Source organism: Rhinopithecus roxellana, chromosome 20, assembly GCF_007565055.1.
Source record: "Rhinopithecus roxellana isolate Shanxi Qingling chromosome 20, ASM756505v1, whole genome shotgun sequence".
In the NCBI taxonomy this organism is placed as follows: domain Eukaryota; kingdom Metazoa; phylum Chordata; class Mammalia; order Primates; family Cercopithecidae; genus Rhinopithecus; species Rhinopithecus roxellana.
Genome location: NC_044568.1, coordinates 71,945,192 through 71,967,887, shown reverse-complemented (window position 1 = coordinate 71,967,887; position 22,696 = coordinate 71,945,192). Strand labels below are relative to the sequence as shown.

Sequence of the window (22,696 nt, the reverse complement as noted above, 5' to 3'; positions counted from 1 at the left end):
TGAGCCCACCCCCAGGCCCCCCTGCCCCTCCAGCCCTCCCCCGCCCAGGTAGCAGGTGGTGGACGCCAATCCTCCCGAGTGCTAACTCTCATTAAAGTGCATGATGAAAAGCAGGTGTGGCCGTCAGTGTTTCTGGTCGTGGGTGTCACGTGGGAGGAAGGGTCCAGGTGAGGCCTGGGGCAGCTGCAGGAGCTGCAGGGTCCTGGTTCCCAAGGCACTGTGGAGCGGGGCCTCCTCAGCAGCCCGGGTCGGTGAGTCGGGGCGCTGGTGGCTCCGGGTTTGGAGGAGGAGCAATTAATTTCGGTCTCCTTGCGGCAGAGGGAGGCGATTTCTCCCTCAAACACGGAAGCCTGCCGTGGCCGCACTGAGGGTGTGAGTCCTCGGCTTCTCGTCTGGGTCTTGGTGTACTGTGAGTCGCACAGATAAGGGGCTGCAAGGGAGGGACTCTGAACACTTCGAGGGCAGAGCAGGGTCCAGCGGGGTCTGGCTGGGCAGGGACGTGGCTCGGAGGACTTGGGAATGGCACTGATCACTGCCCCCCACTTGTCTTAGAAAGCCCAGGGAGCCAGGGCAGTGTGGAAGGCCCCGGAGCCCCCCGGGAAGTGGCGGGTACAGCTGGACCCTGGACCCCGGATCCCAGCTGAGGGCGCCCTGGGACGCAGGCAGTGGCCACGTCCCCTGAGGCCCCGGGCTGTGTCCGGCAGGTCTCACCCTGGACTTAGAGCAACCGCAACCTGGCCTGGGGCTCCCCGCTTCCTCCCAGGAAGGGAAGTGTGAGGAGCGTAAGTGGCAGCCACATCCCCGGGAAAGAAAGAGCAGTGCCCCACCCGTTCACAGCCCGGGAGCCTTTCCCCACTGCCTTGGAGTGCGGTGACTCCCCCGGCCGGGGTGCCCCTGCCTGCTCTGCTCTGCTCTGCCCCACTCCGGAAAGACCAGGGACGTGGGAGAAAGTGTAAACCCGGATGTGGTTTCTGCACGAAGGCTCAGAGCCTGGGTTTGCCCTGAAGCCCTTGCCCTGTGGAGGTCCACCCCACCCTCACCCCTGGGAGGGACAGGCAGAGCAGGCAAGGGCAGGTGGGAGGGTGAAGGCCAGTCCCTCAGCCGCTCACCTGCAGAAACTTCTGCGGAGGAGCTGGGAGCCCCCCCACCCCACTAGACCCTCCCTTTTGGCCTTCCACCTCTTCTCTGCCCTGCGGAGGTCCCGGAAACGCAGGGGCAGAGCAGGAAGCCCCTGGTTTGGGGGACCCGGGAGAGCTGATGCTGGAACCACACATTGACCTGTAGCCTGGGGTCTGGACGCTGAGTGTGCCCAGTCCAGCTGCAGAATGAACAGGGCGGGAGGAGGGACAGAGCCACTCTGGGCGTCACCTGCCCCTCCGAGCACTGCTCTCCCTGCCCACACTGGTGTGGCCCTTAGAGGAAGTGGCCCAGGAAGCCATACCATGTGGAGGTTCGGTCTCTTGCCGCCGTCCACTCCCGTCTTGCCCTGCATGGCAGTGTCTGAGCTCTGGAACCCGACGCCTGGTATAGGAGGGAGTTGGGGCAGGAGTCTAAACCTAACCACTGCCCTGGGAGGCCAGGGCCCAGGGACACGGAGACCCCGGCACAAGAGGGGCGTGCAGTGTGCGGGCCTGGATCCCCCAAGCCCCCACCCACCGCGCCTCCACCTCCGGTGAGTTTCTTGCTTTGGTTTCCTTATCTGGAAGCTGGCATTGAAGCAGCACCCGTGAGTATCTCCCCCAGAGGACTGGAGACACACATCCACACAGAACCCAGACCATGAATGTTCTCAGCATCTCTGTCACCATAGCCAAAACATGGAGGCCTCCAACAGGAGATGGCTGAGCAAACCGTGCCTGCTGCAGCTCGGAACGCAAATCCACCCCACAGAGACGACACACACTCTGCCCTTTCTCAGCTCTTTAATCAGACAGAGATGTAGGGAGGCCCTGCCCTCCCTTCCCCGGCACCTTCCCTACCCCAGCATCAGGGAGGTCGTGGGTGCTGAGGAGCCAGAGAAGCCGGCCTCAAGCTGGTGGCCTGCAGTGGAGGCCGAAGCGGAGATCGCTGGGAGAAGGAAGGTCCTGGTCCCTCCTCAGCCGACCCAGATGGGAGCCCATCCCGGCCTGCTCAGGGCAATTCCCTGACTTGCTGCAGGATCCAGGGCACGTAGGTCTGGACGCGGGTGTAGACGCCGGGAAAGTCCCGCAGGGCACAGCCGTAGCCCCAGCTGACCACCCCCACCAGGCGCCAGGACCTCCGCACCCTGCAGACCAGAGGGCCGCCGGAGTCACCCTGAGGAAGGGAAGGAAAAGGGTCACCGCTGAGCTCTGCGGTGGGAGCAGGGCGGGTAGGCAGGGCAGGCCGGGGGCACTCACGTAGCAGGAGTCACGGCCCTCGCTGCCGGCACACAGCATGTCATCCAGGATGAGCTGCCGGTCACCAATGTGCCTGGAGGCATTGCGGTACCGCTGCTCGCAGACGGCGTTCTCCAGCACCTGCACACTCACCTGCTGCAGGCGGTAGGGCGGTGGCAGTGACTCTAGGGGGAGAGGTGACACGGGCTGGCACAGCGGAGATGCCCCTGCCATGCACCCAGCAGCCCCAGTGCCGCCCCTGGGTGGGAGGGAAGGTGGCTCCCCCGCTGCGAAAGGCCCCTCATCCCTGGGTTTCAGGCTCCCGGCCTGAGCATGGCGTGTGGGACCCCAGGAGGTGTGAGGGCTCGTGTCTCCCTCCAAACTCCCAGGGCTCACAGTTGGACGGACCAGAGAAAAGTGGAGGGATGAGTTTTTCTGGTTTTTTTTTTTCCCCTCCAAAAAATGCCTTTTGGTTTTGAGGTGTTTTTGTTTGTGGTGGGTTTCTTCTTCTTTTTTTTTTTTTTTTTTTTCCTTTTTAGAGATGGGATCTTGCTATGTTGGCCAGGCTGGCTTCAAACTCCTGGGCTCAAGCAATCCTCCTGCTTCTGCCTCCGAGTGCTGGAATTACAGGCATGAGCCACCACGCCCCCCCCCCAAAAAAAAAGAGTAAAAGCCTTTCTTAAGTAGAAAAAAAAAGGGAAGTGTTTTCCCCTCTGAATATTGAGTCTGGGGCTTGGTCTGGCCATTGGCAGTCACGGGACCCCCAAGTCTCCAGGCCCGGGCAGCACAGAGCCGTAGGTAAAGCAGCTGGAGGTGCTAGCGCAGCCGTGAGCGGCTCCATCTCTTCCCTTCCTGGAACTCACCCCCCAGAGCCCTGGAATGAGGCGTTTTGGGCCCACAGCCTGAGTCCTTCCCCATCCCCCATACAACACGCACCCAACGCACCCAACATCCCGATTGCGCCCCAGCCAGTCACCCAGCACTTGTCCTTCGGGGTGAGCTCCAGCGAGACCGGGGAGAGCTTGACCGTCCTGACATCAGCGGCACAGATTACGGGGTTCACCAGCTGAAGCAGGGCCACGTCCGCACCCAGCCCCGCGGTGACGTAGTTGGGGTGGACGATGATCCGGCTGACGTTCAGCAGTCCCCGGCCCCCGTACAGATACACGTCCCCGGCGTGGATCCGGTAGGTGGACGGGTCAGTGTCCTTCCTGGGGTAGGACGCACCCGGGCTGCTCAGGGGGCCTGGTCTGCGGCGGCCCCACTCCCACCTCCCCTCACTGGGGTCCCCGGCCCGGGACTCACCGGAAAATGCAGTGGGCGGCGGTCAGCACCCACTGGGGGTGGATGAGGGAGCCCCCGCAGATGTGCACCCAGGAGGCCCAGTGGTAGCTGTAGATCCTCAGGCTGACCTGCCACGGCCACTTCCCCTGGGGGGCATTGTGGCCCCCCACGATGCCCACCAGGTCATTCTCGGGAACGGGCACTGGGAGCACCGGGAGGAGGTCAGGGAACCCGGCCTCTGCCACCCAAGCCTCACCCTGCGCCTGCCCTCAGGAGAAGCCGGTCTGTGCACGTGTGCCCTGGATCCTGGGGACAGGGGTGGCAGAGCCCCTGGGAAGGGAGGGCTGTGTGGGGTCGAGACTCACCTGGGCTCCCTGTGCTGCAGCTCCCCAGGGAGGAGATGGCCAGGAACAGCAGCAGCAGCAGCAGCATCTGAGGGGAGAGGGCGTGGGGTGTGGGCTGGGGGCTCAGACCCGGGGTCAGGGGAGAGGGTGTGGGGTGCAGGCTGGGGACTCAGACCCGGGGTCAGGGGTGGGGGCCAGGAGCCGCCTGCAGGCATCAGGGAGAGGATGGTGCCCTTACTGTGCGGGCACTCAGCAGCTCCCTTCCCGGCGGGCACTCAGCAGCTCCCTTCCCGGCGGGCACTCAGCAGCTCTCTCCCCGGCGGGCACTCGGCAGCTCTCTCACCGAGCCCCTCGGAGCCCCTTTATCCTCAGCCGCAGGAAGTGGGCAGCTGCCTGGTCAGTCCTCTCCTCAGAGGAGGGGCGGCGGGGGAGTGGCCTCTCGTTCAGCTGGGTCGCTGTTCCCACCGGCATCGCCAGCCAGAGTAGAGCCAGCAGGGTTAGGGGGAGAGAAGGGTGTCTCAGCTGCGACTGCAGAAGCACCAACAGCTTCCCCCACTGTGGGCGAGGCAGGTCAAATGGCGTCCCCACCTTGAGCCACCCCTGGCGATGCTCAGAGTCAGGCGGCCAAGATTCCTCGATGCCCAGGGCAGGTGGTGACAATGTTGAAACGTGGGCAGAATCCCTGCCCCGGGGCTGCACGGTGGGCTCTCAGCTTCCAGAACCCCTGCCCACAGGCAGATCAGTGCACAGAGACCGAAAGCAGTGGGGCTTCACCAAGGCCTGTGCCCACGACCTGAGGCCTAATCATCACTGCACGGGTGGAAACGGGGCCCAGGGGAGCCGAGTGCTGGCCATGGAACCCAGCACCCGGGGCCCCATGGCCAACCCCAGGCTCTGTCATCCCAGGTCCACGCAGCAGCCCAACCCGGGGCCCAGCTCTCCTCCGCTGGTGGCCGGGGCAGACGGTTCTCTTCCTCACAGAGATACCTGTGCCCCTGGCCCACTGGGACGACCTGGCGGGTGCGGTGTGGACATCACTGCAGGGGACTGGAGGGGCCCCTCCCCAGACTCCACCCAGGGCACCATAATGGAATTCACCCCAACTCTGGGTAGGACGAGCAGCTCAGCCAGAGGTAGCAGAGTCTCCTCCTCCTGGCTGGAGCCCCCAGCTCGCCACCAGCCCCACCCTCAGTCCCCTTCCTCATCCACCAGGAACAAGCCTCTCCTTGGTGACTCAGGAAAGCACTTTCAACCCCAACTCAGGCCCCTGCCCGCTGAGCTCACAGCTCTGAGTGGCCTCTGGGTGGCTGGTGATGCCAGTGGTGACAGTGACTGAGTCCTTGGGGCTGGCTGTGCCTTGGGAACCACAAGGAAGGTGGCTGGTGAGACAGCACTCCCAGGCCTGGAGCTGCCTCCAGCCAGGGAGTGGGGTGCAGGCCCTGAGCTCTGCTTTGGGGGTCCCAAGCCAGGCTGTCCTGTCTGTCCTCAGCCCTGCCTGGCCAGGGGGCCTGGGCAGACGGCACTGGAGTGGACAGAGGGAGCCAGAGGGCCCGGAGCGGGGCATGGGATAGCCATGGGGCAGCCGACTCTGGGCGTGGCGGAGTGTGGGTGAGTGGAGTGGCCAGGAGCTGCCGGGATTTAGGACTGGGAATCTGAACCTGGGAGGCTTTGGGACAGCCCAGGCAGGGCCGAGCCCCACAGCCAATCAGAGGACACTTTGCTTCCCAGGCCTGGGAAGAGCCAGGAGGCACCTGGAGAAACAGCCCGCGAGAGACCTGGAGGGAGAACAAGACGTCCCAGCCTCTTCCGCCAGGGTCAGCGGGCAGCGGCCCTCAAGTGAGAAGGAGAATGGAGACGGCAAGGCTGCACGTCCTCACGCCCCCACCTCAGCCTGGGGCTCACTCCTGGTAAGGCCACCATGGCACAGTGAGGGACACAGGGGCGGGACGAGGGCCAGCTCTGAAACACCGTGCGTCCTGCTTTCTGTGCTGACCACGGAGGTGCAGGTCCATCCCTCAGAGACGGTCCTGGCTGCGGCTGTTGGGCAACGGCGCCTGGGAACAGGATACCTGTTTGTCCTGATAGGGTCGGGACCAGACCACCATGAGAGCGTTTGGTGATAGGATCAGAGGAAGGACTGGGGGCCGCGCAACCGTTAAGACTGGGGTCAGAGGCCCTGGCCAATGATAGGGTCAAGTCCAGGCCTGCGGCCAGGGCGCCGGAGCCCAGGGACACCATTTGGCGAAGGATGTGGCTGCTTCAGGCCAGTGTTGCAAAAGGGTTGGGCTGGAGAAAAGACCAGGGAGAGGGTCCCAGCTCAGGGACCCAGGGGCCTCAGAACAGAGTGTGCAGAGCCCGAGGTCGCTGGGACCTGGGAGATGAAGGGTTCATGACCATGATTCTTCCATGTCCCAAGGTCACTCAGCCTTTGTGTAGAAATGGAACCCTGGTGTCCATCAGTCTGGCTTCCCTGGTGTGGAGTCAGCTCTCACAGACCTGCAACGTCCTGCCCGCCTCCTTCCCGGGATCCTGGGAAGACGTTTCCTGGGCACAGGTTGGAGTCTGCTCCTCGTCCCGGGCGTCTGCTGGGCTTCCCCTGGCACCCTGCACACCGGGTGCCTGCTGCTCATGCTGGGCACCCCTTTGTGACGAGGCCACTGAGCTGCACTTCCTGGGTTGGGAGACCATTTCCCAAAGGTGTTTTAATGGAGCCATTGAGTTTGTGATGAGCTTAAAACTCGCATTGGTATGACTTGAAAAACCGGAAAACATTATCTTCTTCCAATGTGAAATCGTTTTTAAGGTAAAAGACCTAGGCCAAAATACATTTTTGAAGTAGAAATTCTGCATAATTCTATACCCTGCAGTCCCCGCTCTCGCCACCTGCCGTCACTTCCCTGGCGTACGCACGTGTGTTCATGAGAGACAGCTGTGCGGTGACGGTGCTGTGAACACTTCCCTCCCTGCTGCCAACCTGCAGGAGAGATGTCGTGCTTAATGGCGTGTCGTACCCAGCTGTATGGATTTAGGGAAACTTATTTCACCAGTTCTCCATGGACATTTAGGCAATTTCCAATAATTTGCTGTTATAAACAATAATGGGAGGAGCCGGGTGCGGTGGTTCACGCCTGTAATCCCAGCACTTTGGGAGGTCGAGGTGGGCAGATCACGAGGCCAGGAGTTCAAGACCAGCCTGGCCAACAGAGCAAAATCACATCTCTACAAAAAGTATTTAAAAAAAAATTAGCCGGGTGTGGTGGCACACACCTGTCATCCCAGCTACTCGGGAGACAGAGTCAGAAGAATTGTTTGAACCCAGGAGACAGAGGTTGCAGTAAGCCCAGATCGCACCACTGCTTTCCAGCCTGGGCAACAAAGCGAGATTCTGTCTCGAAATAATAATAATAATAATATAAATGTTCTTGCATGTACAGAATATGTATGCTTGTCCCAGTTAATTACGCACAATGCATAATGCTCAGTCACGTGTGTCTGAGTCCAAAATGATACCCAAACTGAGTATCATTTTGATACTGAGCCATTGAGATCCATCCACTTACCCATCCGCCCATCCATCCATCCACTCAATCATGCACTCATCCATCCACTCACCCGTCCAGCCATCCACTTATCCATCTATCCGCCAACTCACCCATCCATTCACCCACCTTCTTAACCACACACCCACTCACCTATCCACCCATCTATCCACTCAACCATGCACCCGTTCATCCACTCACCCATCCAGCCATACACTCATCCATCTATCCACCAACTCGCCCATCCATTCACCCATCCTGCCATCCACTCATCCATCCACCAACTCATCCATCCATTCACTCATCCTCTCGACCACACACCCACTCACCCTTCCACCCATCTACCCACCAATCTATCCACTCAACCATGCACCCATCCACCCACTCACCCATCCAGCCATCCATTCATCCATCCATCCACCAACTTGCCCATCCGTTCACCCGTCCTCCCAACCACACACCCACTCACCCATCCACCCATCTATCAATTCACTCAAACTTGCACCCATTCATCCACTCACCCATCCAGCCGTCCACTCGTCCATCCATTCACCAACTCACCCATCTGTTCACCCATCCTCTCAACCACACACACAATCACCCATCCACCCATCTACCCACCCATCCATCCACTCACTCACCAATCCACCCACTCACTCATCCATTCACCCATCCACACATTCATTCACTCACCCACTCATCAGTCCTTTTTTTTTTTTTTTTTTTTTTGAGACAGAGTCTCACTGTGTGTCCCAGGCTGGAGTGCAGTGGTGCGATCTTGGCTCACAGCAACCTCCGCCTCCTGGGTTCAAGCGATTCTCATCCCTCAGCCTCCCAAGTAGCTGGGACCACAGGTGTGTGCCATCATGCCCAGCAAATTTTTGGAATTTTAGTAGAGTTGAGGTTTCACCATGTTGGACAGACTGGTCTCGAACTCCTGACCTCAAGTGATCTGCCCACCTTGGCCTCCCAAAGTGCTGAGATTCCAGGCATGAGCCACCACACCCGGCCTCCATCCATCTATTCTTCTATTCTCCCATCAACCCACCCACCCACCCACCCATCCATCCATTCTCCCATCTTCTCATTCTTCCCTCTCTCCTCCAGCTTGTCACTCATTATGACTTATCCACGTACTTTACCATCTATTCCAATTATCTGGATGAGACAGGCCACCCCAGCCCTTCCCAGTCGTGCTTCTCTTGGGGTGAGTTGAGGGGAGAGGTGTGGGTCCAGAGCTGGGGGAGGACTTCTCCAAGTGTGTGCAGGCCAGCCTTGCTCAGCCCCGTTCTACCCAAATTCCCCGGGGACAGAGCTGGGGGCTGGTGATTTAGAAGGATGAACCCTGCCCAGTAGCAGAGTCTGAAATGATTAAATTTCTTTCCTCACAGTGAAAATAATTTTATTGTTCCCTTTATGTGCACAGTGCAAGTTTGCTATCACTGCTCTAACGATGCAGTGAGATGCAAGGGTGTCTGGGCTTCTCCCGCAGGTGCAAGCAGTTTTTCCGACTGGCACCACCCTCTATCCAGCCTGCAGGCTTATCCTTGCAACCAAGCCACACCTGACGCCTCCGGGGACCACTCAGGCTTCCCTTCTGGGCTAAACCTGACACCCAGGGGAGCCGCCTCTTGTTCTTCTGTGGACTCTTCTGTCTATGACATGACCTCCTGCTGCATTTTTAAATCCCCGTCACACACCCACCACCTCCAGGTCCTGAGATCGGGGTAGGACAAGTTTATTCCCCTATAGCCCAGGACATGCCACCTAGTGACATCGGTAGAATGAATGAATAAATGAATGGCATGAATGAATGAGATCTTTTTTTTTTTTTTTTTTTTTTTTTTTTGAGGCGGAGTCTTGCTCTGTCGCCCAGGCTGGAGCGCAGTGGCGCGATCTCCGCTCACTGCAAGCTCCGCCTCCTGGGTTCACGCCATTCTCCTGCCTCAGCCTCCCAAGTAGCTGGGACTACAGGCGCCCGCCACCTCGCCCGGCTAATTTTTTGTATTTTTAGTAGAGACGGGGTTTCACTGTGTTCGCCAGGATGGTCTCGATCTCCTGACCTTGTGATCCGCCCGTCTCGGCCTCCCAAAGTGCTGGGATTACAGGCTTGAGCCACCGCGCCCGGCCGAATGAGATCTTGAAAATGACTCTGAATTGTGTGTGAACCTGCTAACACCCTTGCTTGGTGACGGGGTACACGGCATGTAAAACGCAATCGGGGTGGGGTGTGGTGACCTATAATCCTAGCACTTTGGGAGGCCGAGGCGGGTGAATCACCTGAGGTCAGGTGTTGGAGACCAGCCTGGCCAACATGGTGAAACCCCGTCTCTACTAAAAATACAAAAATTAGCCGGGTGTGGTGTTGGGCGCCTGTAATCCCAGATACTCAGGAGGCGCTGCACTCCAGCCTGGGCGACAGAGCAAGACTCCATAAAACGACAACAACAAAAAACCACAATAAGGAGTGGTGACCCCAAGGTTGGAGGAGAGGCTCTGAGCCTCTCACCCACCCAAACTCCACCTGCCCAAGCCAGGCCTGCTCCATTCCCCCAGCACTCAGGGATTCCAAATGGGAGAGCTGGACCACCCACTCTGCAGCCCCAAAGACCACTCTGACCACCAGCCTGTTGACTCAGACAGTTGTTTAATAAGATGATCACAGCTGCACAGCACCGCAGCTCCATGGGGGCCTCCGCCCTCTTCTCGGGACTGGCAGGGAAGGAGAGGGGAGGAAGAGGGGATGGGAGCAGGGCTGAAGCATGGAGAAGTGGGCGGGAGGTGTGGGTGGAGGGGATCAGAAAGCCCCACCAGGGAAAGTCGGGACAAAGCTTCCGCCTCCTCCGCGGATCCTCAGGCCCAGGAAATCGGGGCCCACACTTCCTGATTTCCCAGCGGATCCAGGCGACATGGCTCTGGACGCTTGTGAAGACGGCCAGCAGCTGGATCATGGAGCAGCCGATCCCCCAGCTGACCACGCCCACCTGGACCCAGGAGCCTCCCTTCCTGCAGACCAGGGGCCCTCCGGAGTCCTCCTGCAGGGAGAGGGGACAGTCACACGTCTCGCCAGGGACCTTGGCACAACGGGACTCCTTGTCCAGCCTCGAGAGGCCCAGACCAGGAGAAGCCCCCTGGGGCAAGGCAGAACCCAGACATCTTACCATGCAGGGGCCGCGGCCCAGGCTGCCGGCACACAGCATGTCTTCTAGGATGACCTTCCCGTTGGCGCTGGTGTGCAGATACTCCTTGTAGCCCTTCTCACAGGCCTCATGATCTTCCAGTGGGATGTGCACCTGCTGCAGGCGGTAGGGTGGGTGTAGTGGCGCTGGGGGTGGAAGAAGGGAGTCAGGAAGCAGCAGGGGGCTGTGTCCCTGACACAGTGGATTCGTTCACACCCGCCACGGCCAAGGCGGCCACAGGGAGCGGTCCCGAACCGCCTGTGACGCCCGGGCCTGGGGCTCTGGTCCTGCTCTCCTCACTCCGACCTGGAGCCAGCCTGAGCCTCAGTTTCCCCATCTGTCCTGGGTGGGAGTGTGACCTCAGCCCATGCTGTGATAGACGGGCTCAGATGCCGCAGACAGACCCAGGCTGGGTCGTGTCCTGGCATTCACGTCCCTCCAAAGCTTCAGGATGGGGTCTAATTTAGAAATAGATTCTTGGCAGATTGATTAAGGTGGGATGAGGCCATGCTGGGTTAGGAAGGGCCCTAATTCCAAGACAGGTGCTCTAATGAGAGGCAGAACAGGAGCGGCCCCAGCCCAGAGGAGAAGGTAACACAAAGACCCAGGCGGAGATGGGAGCCATGCGGTCGTGAGCCCCGGGACACCAGGGCCACCAGAGGCTGGGAGAGGCCAGGAGGGACCCTCCCCTAGAACCGGGGCGGGAGCAGGGCCCTGCCCACACCTGGACCTCGGGAGAACACATCTCCGTGGTGTGCAGCACCCAGGATGCAAGTCTTGTCATAGCCCCAGGACACAGACACGGAGGGCACTCGGGGCCCTGCAACCCAAAGGTCCCAGAACATAGGAAGAAGCGTGACTTCCCCCATCAAAAAACATAACCAGCTGCTTCCTCCCACCCCCACCGAGCAGAGTGTGAGGGCAGCAGGCTGCGGACCTGGGGACTTGAACCGATTCCGCCCCTGCTGCTGGCAGACCCGGAGAGCTGTGAAACGCCCTTTACCGTCTTTAATGTAAAACGAATATTAGAGCATCAGGGCGGCCACGGGGGGCTGTGAGGCCGCGCCGGGGGGACAGCTGGGACCTGCGGGACGCTCCTTTCCTTCCCTGTCCCATTTATTTCTGAGCTTGTGAACCAGCCCCCGAGGGACCTGCCTCCAGGAATGGGCATGGAGGGGAAAACTGGGGAACTTCCCCACGCCCCTCCACGACCCTGGCCCCCCAGCCATTCTCACCGTAGTAGGACGTCCTGCCCCAGCCGGTCAGCCAGCACTCGTCCTCCGGGGTGAAGTTCAGGGCCCCGGGCGGCAGGGTGACTGGCTGAACATTGCTTGCCGCGCCCACGCGGGTGGCCAGCCGCAGCAAGGCCAGATTGAATCTGAGGTGGGCGGCGACGTAGTTGGGGTGGACGATGATCCGGCTGACATTCAGCAGTCCCCGGCCCCCGTACAGATACACGTCCCCGGCGTGGATCCGGTAGGTGGACGGGTCAGTGTCCTTCCTGGGGGAGGACGCACCCGGGCTGCTCAGGGGGCCTGGTCTGCGGCGGCCCCACTCCCAGCTCCCCTCGCTGGGGTCCCCGGCCCGGGACTCACCGGAAAATGCAGTGGGCGGCGGTCAGCACCCACTGGGGGTGGATGAGGGAGCCCCCGCAGATGTGCACCCAGGAGGCCCAGTGGTAGCTGTAGATCCTCAGGCTGACCTGCCACGGCCACTTCCCCTGGGGGGCGTTGTGGCCCCCCACGATGCCCACCAGGTCATTCTCGGGGACGGGTGCTGGGAACAACCAAAGGAGGTCAGGGAGCCACCCTCCTGCAATGCCAGGAGCTTCCAGGTCCTGTGGACAAGGGGGTCAGCTCTCTGTCCTAGCCCAGTCCCTGAGGTCCAGTGTGGGATGGGGCCAGGACTCACCCAGAGTCTCGGGCATGGAGCCCCCCAGGCAGGGGAGGACCTGGAACAGCAGCCACAGCATCTGCACAGGGAGGAGAGGGCTGGGTGGGAACAGCCGGGCAGGACCCGGGTCTGGAAGCTACAGATGGCTGCCGGTGGTCAGTGTCCTCACCGTGGTCTGTGGCCACAGCTGCCCTCCTGGACCCGCCCGGAGCTACTTTATCTTCCTTGCAAAGGAAGTGGGTGGGGCTCGGTCACACCTTCCTCCCCCTCGGGGTGGGAGCAGTAGCTCCAAGCCTGGGCTGTGACCAGGCTGACCATGAGGACAGGGGCCACCCGCAGCCCCTCGCATCCCCTCTGCTGGGCCAACAGGGGCCCCGCACCCGAGTTCCCTGTCTACACCAGTGGCTCCCACCAGGGACATTTGTGGTTGTCAGGGATATGGGGATACCACCCACATTTAGTGGGAAGAGGCTGGGGTCGAGGGGCTAAATGTCCACGGTGGACAGGGTGGCCCCACTGCAGAGGATCCCTGGCCCCAAATGCCCACAGTGCCTGGGTTGTCGCCATGCTGCCCATTCTCGTTATAGTGCTCCAGAGGCCAAGGAAGCACCTGGGCCTCAGAGGAGAAACTGCCTGGTAATTGGCTCTCCCTCAGCCTCTCCTGCCACCCGGGACAGGATGGGCACTTGTACCCACCTCCACGGGTGCAAAAGCATCAGCCAGAGGGCCCGTCAGAGGCGCTTGGACCTAGGGCCAGGGGACCCGCCTGCTCCATGGTGGCCACCCCAGGCTCAGGCTCCAGCCCTTGGAGGGAGTTTGCAAAGTCCACACAGGCAGAGCTTCTGGATGGGCTCCAGGAACCTATTTTAATCTGATACAAACCTCAGATTGCCGGAGGGGCGCACCCTGCTCTGGAGAGGGGCCATCACCTACTGGGATTCTCAGAGGGTGGGGAGCTGCATTCTCAGGCCAGGGCCCAGCCTCCTAGGCCCCAGCCTCCCACTGCTGTGCCTCGGGGCCCCGGCAGCAAATGCCTGTTTCAGCCCAGGTGGCAGACACGTTCTGGGGCCGACAGGGGCAGTGGAGGCCGAGGCCCAACCCTACAGCCTCTCCTCCAGGAGTCTTGCTTTGCCATGAGATTGTAACGGGGGTGATCGTGGGGGTGTGGGAACACAAGGGAGCACTGTCAATGGGTGGGGGTGTGTGCCTGTGTGTGTGCACGTGTGGGTGTGGGTGTGTGAGCATGCCTGTGCATGTATGTGTGCATACGTGTGTGGGCATGGGGTATGTGCATGCCTGAATGTGTTCATGTATGTGTGTGCATGTGTGTGAGCTTGTGAGTGTGCATACGTGTGAGTGTGAGTGTGTGTGCATGCATGTGTATGCATGTGTGAGCATGTGTGAGCATGTGTGTGCATGATGTATGAGTGTGTGTGCATGTGCATGCATGTGTGAGTATATACGTGTGTGAGTGTATGCATATGTGTAAGCATGTGTGCATGAGTGTGTGCATGTGTGAGTGCATTGTGTGTGCATGTTTGTGTGCATGCGTGTATGAGTGTGTGTGCATGCATGTATGTGTGTATGCATGTATGTGTGTGCATGTGTGTGTACATGAGTGTGTGCATATGTGCGCATGTATGTGCATGTGTGCATGCAAGTATGTGTGCGTGTGTGCATGTGTGCGAAAATGTGAGTGCATGCACGTGTGTTAGTGTGTGCCTGCGTGTATGAGAGTGTGTGCGTGTGTGTGCATGCATTTGAATGCATGCGTGCGTGTGTGAGTGTGTGTGCATGCGTATGTGCATATAAGTGTGTAAGTATGCATGCATGTGAGTTTGAGTGTGAGTGTGTGTGCTTGCATGTGTGCCTGCACATATGTGTGCTTGCATGTATGAGTGTGTGCGCACGTGTATAAGTGTGTGCATGTGTGTCTGCCTGCGTGTATGTGTGCATGTGTGTGCATGCATGTACGAGTTATGTGAGCATGCATGTGTGGGTGTGTGAATGCGTGTGAGTGTAAGCGTGTGTGAATGCGTGTATGTGTGCATGTGTATGAGTGTGTGCATGTGTGTCTGTGTGTATGTGGGTGTGTACATACGTGTGTGCATGTGCATATGTGTGCATGTGTGTGTATGACTGTGTGGTTGCCAGCATGTGTGCACTTGTGCACGTGTGTGTGCCTACGTGTATGAGTGTGTGCATGCATGTATGTGTGTGTCTGCATGTATGAGTGTGGGCATGCACGTGAATATGAATGAGCGTGTGTGTGTGTCTGCATGTCCTCCAGCTGGAGAAAATCCAGTCCTTTCCGTGCTACCAGCAACTTCCTGGTGGTGCCTCAGGATTCCCCGGAGGCTGAGGGAGTGGGTCCCGAGGCTGGGCCTGCAGCTGTGAAATCCTCTGCAGCCAGACTTCCGCCTGCATGCCCAACCCTGGACCTCCCCACATAGGGAGGAGAGAAGCCCCAGGCTGCCTGGGATGGGGTGTCAGCCACCTGTGCCCCTCCCTCCTGGCTGCGTTCACCCGTCATGGGCCAGGACCTCTGGCTCTGTGTCTTGGTAGCAGTCGCACCCCTCACTCCCAGAGCGCTTGACCCACGCCCACTTCAAGGTTCTACCCAGGCCCATGGAATGGGCAGCTCCACCTGAAGACGCAAGAAGGAGACAGGAGAGCAGCTGGAGGACGGGAAGCCTGGGAGGCCTGGCCAGGTGAGGCCAGGAGAGGCTGATGGGAGGGAAGCTCAGGTCTGGATCACCTGGGTTCCGTGTTTAGACTCAGAGGACTGAGGAGAAGAGAGGATGGCTGCTTAGACCGGCGGCTTTCTTGGTGATTCCTCTCCCTCCCAGGACACCAGGATAATGTGGCAGCTGCATCACAGTGCAGGACCCTCCTGGGCCCCCACCCAGCTACCAGGAGGCAGGGTCCAGGAGGCCCAGGTAAGGCGAGGACGGCACCAGCCCCGAACCAGCCAAGATCCGCAAAGTGCAGCCAGTCTGAGGGCCGTGGGGGCAAGCATGGCCAGGGCCTCCAGGGAGGCCTGGAGCCTGCAGACAGGGATCCTGGACTGTGGGGGATAGGCGGGAGAGGCCGAGGAGCCCTCAGGCCCCAGCTGAGTCCAGGCTGGTTGAGCCAAGCTCACCTGGGAGAGGCCCAGGAGCCCTCGGGCCCCAGCTGAGTCCAGGCTGGGTGAGCCAAGCTCGCCTGGGAGAGGCCCAGGAGCCCTCAGGGCCCCGCTGAGTCCAGGCTGGGTGAGCCAAGCTCGCCTGGGAGAGGCCCAGGAGCCCTCGGGCCCCACCTGAGTCCAGGCTGGGTAAGCCAAGCTCGCCTGGGAGAGGCCCAGGAGCCCTCAGGGCCCCGCTGAGTCCAGGCTGGGTGAGCCAAGCTCGCCTGGGAGAGGCCGAGGAGCCCTCGGGCCCCACTGAGTCCAGGCTGGGTGAGCCAAGCTCGCCCTGTGCGGAGGCCGGAACGTCGCATTCTCACTAGATGCAGGTGACACTTTCCTTTTATCTTTTATTCGGTGCTTTATACTTGGAATCAGGTGTGAGGTCGACGAAAATTGGGCATTGTTGTGTGGAGAAGGTTCTAGAAGTTGCCCAGTGCTGTGTCTGCACAGGGAGGCTCCTACAGGACGTGCAGGTGAAGGAGGGAAATACCTCCGGGGTCGGGAGCCAGGTGCCGTGGTAAGGTGAACTGCATTTGCCGAAAACATACATGCAAGCCTGAGGCCTAGGACCTGTGAACGTGACTTTATAGGGAAATTGGTTTTTGCAGATGTAATTAATTACGTAATTAAGCATGTCAAGATGAGATCATCCTGGAATTAGGGTGGGCCCTAAATCCAAAGACAGGCATCCTTGTAAGAGAAAGGAGAAGGGGGTTGAGACCTAGAGTGGTGGAGGAAGGCCGGGGGAGACAGGCAGGGATGGGAGTGATGTGGTCACAAGCCAAGGACAGCTAGCAACACCGGACACGAGGAGACGGGCACGGAGCGGCCCCTCCCTCCAAGCCTTTGAAGCAAGCAGCCCTGCCTACACTCTAGGATTGAGAGAGAATAAGACTCTGCCCCTCAGTTTGCAGCACTTTGTGCAGCAGCCCCAGGACACTGATACAGGTGACAAGAGATGGGGTACAGGCTGCTCACTGTGGCTCATGCCTGTCATCTCAGCACTTTGGGAAGCTGAGGCAGGCAGATAACTTGAGGTCAGGAGTTTGAGACCAGTCTGCCCCAACATGGCGAAACCCCGTCTCTACTAAAAATACAAAAATTACCTGAGCATGGTGGCATGCACCTGTAATCCCAGCTACTTGGGAGGCTGAGGCAGGAGAATCGCTTGAACCTGGGAAGTGGAGGTTGCAGTGAGCTGAGATCGTCCATTGCACGCCAGCCTGGGCAGCAGAGCAAGACTCCGTCTCAAAAAAAAAAAAGACCGAGTGGAAAGGTGTCAGTAACACTTCCTGTTGGCAGCTGGGCACAGTGGCTCATGCCTATAATCCCAGCATTTTGGGAGGCTGAGGCAGGAGAATCGCTTGAGCCCAGGAGTTCAAGACCAGCCTGGGTAACAAAGTGAGACTCCATCTCTACAAAAAAATCAATAAAATCGGCAGGGTGTGGGGGTATGTGCCTGTAGTCCCAGTTACTGGGGAGGCTGAGGCAGGAGGATCTCTTGATCCCAGGAAGTTGAGCAGGGAGCTATGACCACACCACTGCTCTCCAGCCTGGGTGACAGAGCGAGACTCCGTCTCAAAATAATAATAATAATAAACATCACTGGAAATTGGGATGGGCTGGAATCAAGCCCCGGGAACTGCAGTGGAGCCCAGTGAGGAGCTGGCTCTGGGGTTGGGAGCAGGTGGAATGTGGGGACCAGCATGGGAGCGGTTTTCGGTCCCTGAGCCAATGACAGCTTCGTCGCCGTTTCTGGTGGGCAGGGCTCTCTTCCTTGTCACTTTTTCCTCGCATGGTCTTGGATACGGTGGCCCTTTCTCTTCTGAAATCATGAGACTTCATGTTGTGCTTTCAACTTAAATCCAACAAAATCTCTGTCTTTCTTTCACCGCCACAGCTGGTGTGGAGGGAAAACTAAACCGAGGGTTTTGGTGTCTTCCCGGCCAGCAAGACGATTTGTGTCTAGATGACACTCCCGTCAGGGAGCACGGAGGTCCATGAGGATAGGCAGTAGGTGAAACTTCAGAAGTTAGTGGGTAAATTTCATTTCTGATGACAAGTTTTGCTCAGAGCTTTAAATGAACAAAAGCAATTTTCTTCAACAGATATTGGAACCAATACAATTATTGATAAAAACTTTTTTTTTTGACATGGGGCTTTGCTCTGTTGCCTAGGCTGGAGTGCAATGGCAAGATCTTGGCTCACTACAGCCTGAAATTCCTAGGCTCAAATGATCCTCCTGCCTCAGCCTCCTGAGTAACTGGGACTGCAGGTGCACGCCACCACGCCTGGCTAATTTTTGTATTTTTTGTAGAGATAGGGTCTTACTGTGTTGCCCAGGCTCTGCATGGCTTAAAACAAATGTATTTATAGAGATAGACTCACTATGTTGCCCAGGCTGGTTTTGAATGCTTTGGCTCCATCCATGCTCCTGCCTCAGCCTCCCAAAGTGCTGGGATTACAGGCGTGACCACCGCGCCCAGCCGAGAAGCCCTGTGTATCGCCAGCTGTTGGTGTTGCACTGACGTGAGTCCGCTGCCTCGCTGCACTTGTGCCCCTGACACTGTCTGCAGGTGACCTTGGATGGTCTATGAAGACCACCACATTGCAGGCAGATGCTGCAGCCCCTTCCCTTCCTTTCCAGTCCTGACACTGCTTGTCCCTTTTTCTTTGGTTTTTGTTTCATTTTGTTTTTCTGTTTTTGCTTGTTTGAGACAGAGTCTCACTCTTCACGCCCAGGCTGGAATGCAGTGGCACGATCTTGGCTCACCGTAACCTCCACTCCACCGGGTTCAAGCGATTCTCCTGCCTCAGCCTCCCAAGTAGCTGGGATTACAGGCATGCGCCACCACGCCCGTCTAATTTTCATATTTTTAGTAGACGCGGGGTTTTACCATGTTGGCCAGGTTGATCTCGAACCCCTGACCTCAGGTGATCTGCCTGCCTCGGCCTCCCGAGTAGCTGGGATGACAGGCGTGAGGCACTGCGCCCAGCCTGTTTCTCTTCATGTATGTGCTGCCTGGGGCTGCCTGCATGGAGCTGCCTGCACTGAGCTGAGCAGAAGGAGGGGTGGTGGTCCCTACCTGTCCCTCACTCACAGGAGGGGCTTCCCGTGGTCCACTGTTTAGTAGGACGTTTGCTGTGGGCTTGGATGAGATCCCCCTAAATTTGCTAAGAGTTTTATTGCAGTTGGTGGTTGAATTTATCAACCAAAAGAATCAAATGCTTATCGATTAGATTAGCAAAGGTGGTTTATCTCTGCTCCGTTAATTGGCAAATTAGACGGTTAGATTTCCCAAGCGTTCAACCAACCTGATTTAGACCTGATTAGGTTTTCCTGTAATTCTGAGTACATTTTCTGAGTCAGCTTGTTAATGAATTGGGGGGATGTTTGAATCAGTGTTCCTAAGTGAATTCGGCCTGAAGTTTTCCTGTGTTCTGTTAGTCCAGGCTTGTCCTGCAGGCGACACTCATCAAATCTGATTGGCCTCTTTTTTCTACTCTCTGGAAGAGTTTGTTTGAAATGGTGATTATTTGTTCCTTGAAGATTAGTATAAGTCTCACATAAAACCATGCAAGATAGATATATACACCACTATGTACCCACAAAAATTTAAAAATAAAAAAATTGAAAGAATTGGCCAGGTGCAGTGGCTCACACCTGTAATTCCAATACACTGGGAGGCCGAGTGTGCGAGGATTGCTTGAGCCGAGAAGTATGAGACCAGACTGAGAAACATAGTGAGACCCGGTCTCTACCAAAAATTTAAATATTAGCTGGACATGGCAGTGTGGCCCAGAGCGTCATGAGATGAGGCTCGGGGCATGGTAGACATGGGCAGCGGATGGATCCTAGGCCTTCCTGGCAGAGCAGTGGGAAGAATGCAGTGGCAGATACCCTCAGCCTGTCCCTGTGGGGCGTGGCTCTGCCCAGAGGCTGTCCAGAGGCTGTCAGACCCAGCAGAGAGTGGGTCACAGTGTTGAGATGACCCAGGGACAGGCACAGGACACCTCCGTGGGCCTGCATCCTCTATGAGCAGGGGGGACAACACCAGTGAGATTCCCATCCCTCATCAGGGTGGCCCCTTTGTCCCTGTGGCAGGGCCCGGGAACAGCCATCGTGTAGCAGGTGACATGAGTGAGGGTGTTGGGGACGGCCATCCTGTAGCAGGTGACGTGGGTGAGGGTGTTGGGGACAGCCATCCTGTAGCAGGTGACATGGGTGAGGGTGTTGGGGACGGCCATTGTGTAGCAGGTGACATGGGTGAGGATGCTGGGGATGGCCATCGTGTAGCAGGTGACATTTGTGAGGGTGCTGGGGATGGCCATCATGTAGCAGGTGATGTGGGTAAGGGTGCTGGGGACGGCCATCATGTAGCAGGTGACGTGGGTGAGGGTGCCAGGGACGGCCATCATGTAGCAGGTGATGTGGGTGAGGGTGCTGGGGACGGCCATCATGTAGCAGGTGACATGGGTGAGGGTGCTGGGGACGGCCATCATGTAGCAGGTGATGTGAGTGAAGGCCTGGGGACAGCCATGGTGTAGCAGGTGACGTGGGTGAGGGTGCCGGGGACGGCCATCGTGTAGCAGGTGCTGTGGGTGAGGGTGCCGCGGATGGCCATGGTGTAGCAGGTGATGTGAGTGAAGGCCTGGGGACAGCCATGGTGTGGTAGGTGATGTGGGTGAAGCGCCTGCAGACCCACTCCTGGCCCTGGCCCAGGTCTTTGGGCCTCTAGACGCTTGGCATACTGCCAACTGCCACAGCACCCACCTGGTTCTGGCTCCCACTGTAATGTTGCAAAAGGACCTGTGGGTAGTGGGTTCTGTGCCGTTGCCCAGGCTGCATCCTGCCTTAGGCATGGGGCCGTCACCACAGTTCTGATCCATCCCTGATCTGCCCCCTGCACCCCACTGTCTGAATACAGAGGCCCCTCCTCTCTAGCGGGTAGCCCAGGCATCCAGCCCTTGCCCTTTGTGGTTCTCTCCGGGTGCGGTGGGAGAAACCTGCCAGGAGAGACAAGATCCCTGCTGCGTTATTCACAGTGTGAAGCCAGAAGGGACCAGACTCAGACCCCACTCCCGGGCCAGCTTCTCCGTGAAGCCCCTTTCTCCAGCAGGAGAGTGTGGCTGCCCCTTTGGGTGCTCGGGGGCCTTCTCAGCCTCACCTGGCCCTCACCTTGGGGGTGGGGGGTACAAAAGAAAGGAGAATGAAGACTTCCCCATCTCAGGTTGAGGATGCCTGGTGCCCTGTCACAGCCCAGCAGCCTCCCTGACCCAGCGCCGGTCCCAGAGCTTCTGTGAGGTGGGCACAGGGCAGCCATATGGGAAGTGTCAGTGCTAAATGCTCCAATGCCCCTGGGCAAACAGTGGCCCGGCAACTAAAGACGTAAACCTTGCTTGGGTTTCCCCAGAAGCCTCCCATGCGGCACCCTGGAGATGCCGTGGGCACTGGGCAGGGCTGGGCAGGGCTGCAGGTGCCAGTTATTTCTCTCAGGGGTGGAGGAGTTGCCCAGGGGTTCAGAAGAGCTTGAATGGGAGGGGACTGAGAAGGAACTTACAGAAGAACCTCCCTCCAAAAAAAAAGCCCAAGGGATCAGCAGGGCATCCCAGGAAGCAGCGAGGCAGCCTGGGGCCACAGCAGGGTCTGGGATGAGCAACTCTGGGTGGGGACAGGGGGAGGTTGTAGGGGTGGACTTTGCTTTGTCTGCTGCTTATCTGAGGGAAGGGAATCTGCCCCAGGCCAGGCACCCCAAACCCCTGCAATAATGGCATGGACCTAGAAAAAGGGAGGGGGGAGAGAGGGAGGGAGGGGTGGATTAGATGGGTGGGTGGACGGACAGATGGATAGATGGACAAGTGGATAGATTAGTGGGTGGGTGGGTAGATGGGTGGATGGATAGATCAATAGATAGGTAGATGGATGAGTAGATGGATGGATGGATGGATGGATGGATGGATGGATGGATGGATGGATTAGTGGATGGGTGGGTGGATAGATCAATAGATAGGTGGATGGATGAGTGGGTGGGTGGATGGATGGATGGATGGATGGATTAGTGGGTGGGTGGGTGGATGGGTGGATGGATAATAGATAGGTGGATGGATGAGTAGATGGATGGATGGATGGACAGATGGATGGATTAGTGGATGGGTGGGTAGGTGGATGGATAGATCAGTAGATAGGTGGATGGATGGATGGATGGATGGATGGATGGATGGATGGATGGATGGATTAGTGGATGGTGGGTGGATGGGTGGATGGATAGATCAATAGATGGGTGGATGGATGGATGGATGGATGGATTAGTGGGTGGGTGGGTGGATGGATGAATGGATGAATTCATGGTTGGATGAGTGGATGGATTTAGTGGGTAGATAGATGGTAGATGGATGAAATTTGGTGATGAGGCTGACCTGTACTTTTAGTGGAGGGCTGGGCTGGGAGCTGGGCCCCAAGAGAAGAGTCATCACTGAGAATATTTCCCCTGCTCTTGCCACCCATCCATCATTTCCCCCACCACCAATGAATGCCTGGTCTGGAGCAGCCATTTCTACAGCCGACCGTCCAGAGCATCAGGAAGCCCTCAGTCCCCGCCCTGCTAGCCGCACCCACACTCAGGAACACACTGGCCACTTTCTGGTTTGCTTTGCTAACAGTTTAATGAGATGACACTGCAAACTGGCTCCAGGACTTCCATCCCTAACCTCACCCCCATTCAAAGCACCTTCCATGCCTCCTCCTCCCAGTGTGAGGGAGGAAGGTGCAGGTCTGAAAAGGTGGAGGGAAGTGAGGACCATGTGGGATGGAGGAGCAGAGAAGGTGGGTGCTGGAAGGAGCAGGGAGCGGAGGGGCTAAGACGAGGAAGGAGCTGGATTTTAGGGAGCTGGGAGGGGCCCCGGGCTTAGAGGTGCATTTGCTGCAGGATCCAGG

The 22,696-nt window shown here is 58.2% G+C and overlaps 3 protein-coding genes across 11 annotated transcripts; 1 reads left to right on the top strand and 2 right to left on the bottom strand.

Annotated features, from left to right (window-relative positions):
• Nucleotides 1-160: 160 nt before the first annotated feature.
• On the top strand, nucleotides 161-9,323 carry LOC115895289. Of its 9 annotated transcripts, none has more exons than XR_004055496.1 (4): nucleotides 161-251; nucleotides 5,714-5,892; nucleotides 8,632-8,731; nucleotides 9,017-9,323. XR_004055496.1 is itself a non-coding variant. In XM_030925477.1 (4 exons), the coding sequence occupies exons 1-4, from the start codon at nucleotides 4,623-4,625 to the stop codon at nucleotides 9,128-9,130; spliced, it is 825 nt and encodes a 274-aa protein (XP_030781337.1). In that variant the 5' UTR covers nucleotides 4,175-4,622; the 3' UTR covers nucleotides 9,131-9,323. The 9 variants fall into 9 exon arrangements, 3 of the variants coding, with proteins under 3 accessions (XP_030781337.1, XP_030781335.1, XP_030781336.1); XR_004055491.1 differs by lacking the exon at nucleotides 161-251 and adding an exon at nucleotides 3,415-3,543; XR_004055494.1 differs by lacking the exon at nucleotides 161-251 and adding an exon at nucleotides 3,428-3,555.
• Nucleotides 1,782-4,340, bottom strand: LOC104681500 (putative serine protease 29). The gene is made up of 6 exons (XM_030925479.1): nucleotides 4,224-4,340; nucleotides 4,007-4,073; nucleotides 3,663-3,843; nucleotides 3,303-3,568; nucleotides 2,379-2,542; nucleotides 1,782-2,295 (listed from the first exon to the last, which is right to left on the bottom strand). Exons 2-6 carry the CDS (start codon nucleotides 4,071-4,073, stop codon nucleotides 2,131-2,133), a joined length of 843 nt encoding a protein of 280 aa, XP_030781339.1. The 5' UTR covers nucleotides 4,224-4,340; the 3' UTR covers nucleotides 1,782-2,130.
• Nucleotides 9,324-9,696: 373 nt separating the features above from the next.
• On the bottom strand, nucleotides 9,697-12,771 carry LOC104681558 (putative serine protease 29). The gene is made up of 6 exons (XM_030924458.1): nucleotides 12,615-12,771; nucleotides 12,299-12,479; nucleotides 11,939-12,204; nucleotides 10,686-10,849; nucleotides 10,038-10,559; nucleotides 9,697-9,708 (listed from the first exon to the last, which is right to left on the bottom strand). The coding sequence occupies exons 1-6, from the start codon at nucleotides 12,673-12,675 to the stop codon at nucleotides 9,697-9,699; spliced, it is 1,206 nt and encodes a 401-aa protein (XP_030780318.1). The 5' UTR covers nucleotides 12,676-12,771.
• Nucleotides 12,772-22,696: the final 9,925 nt, after the last annotated feature.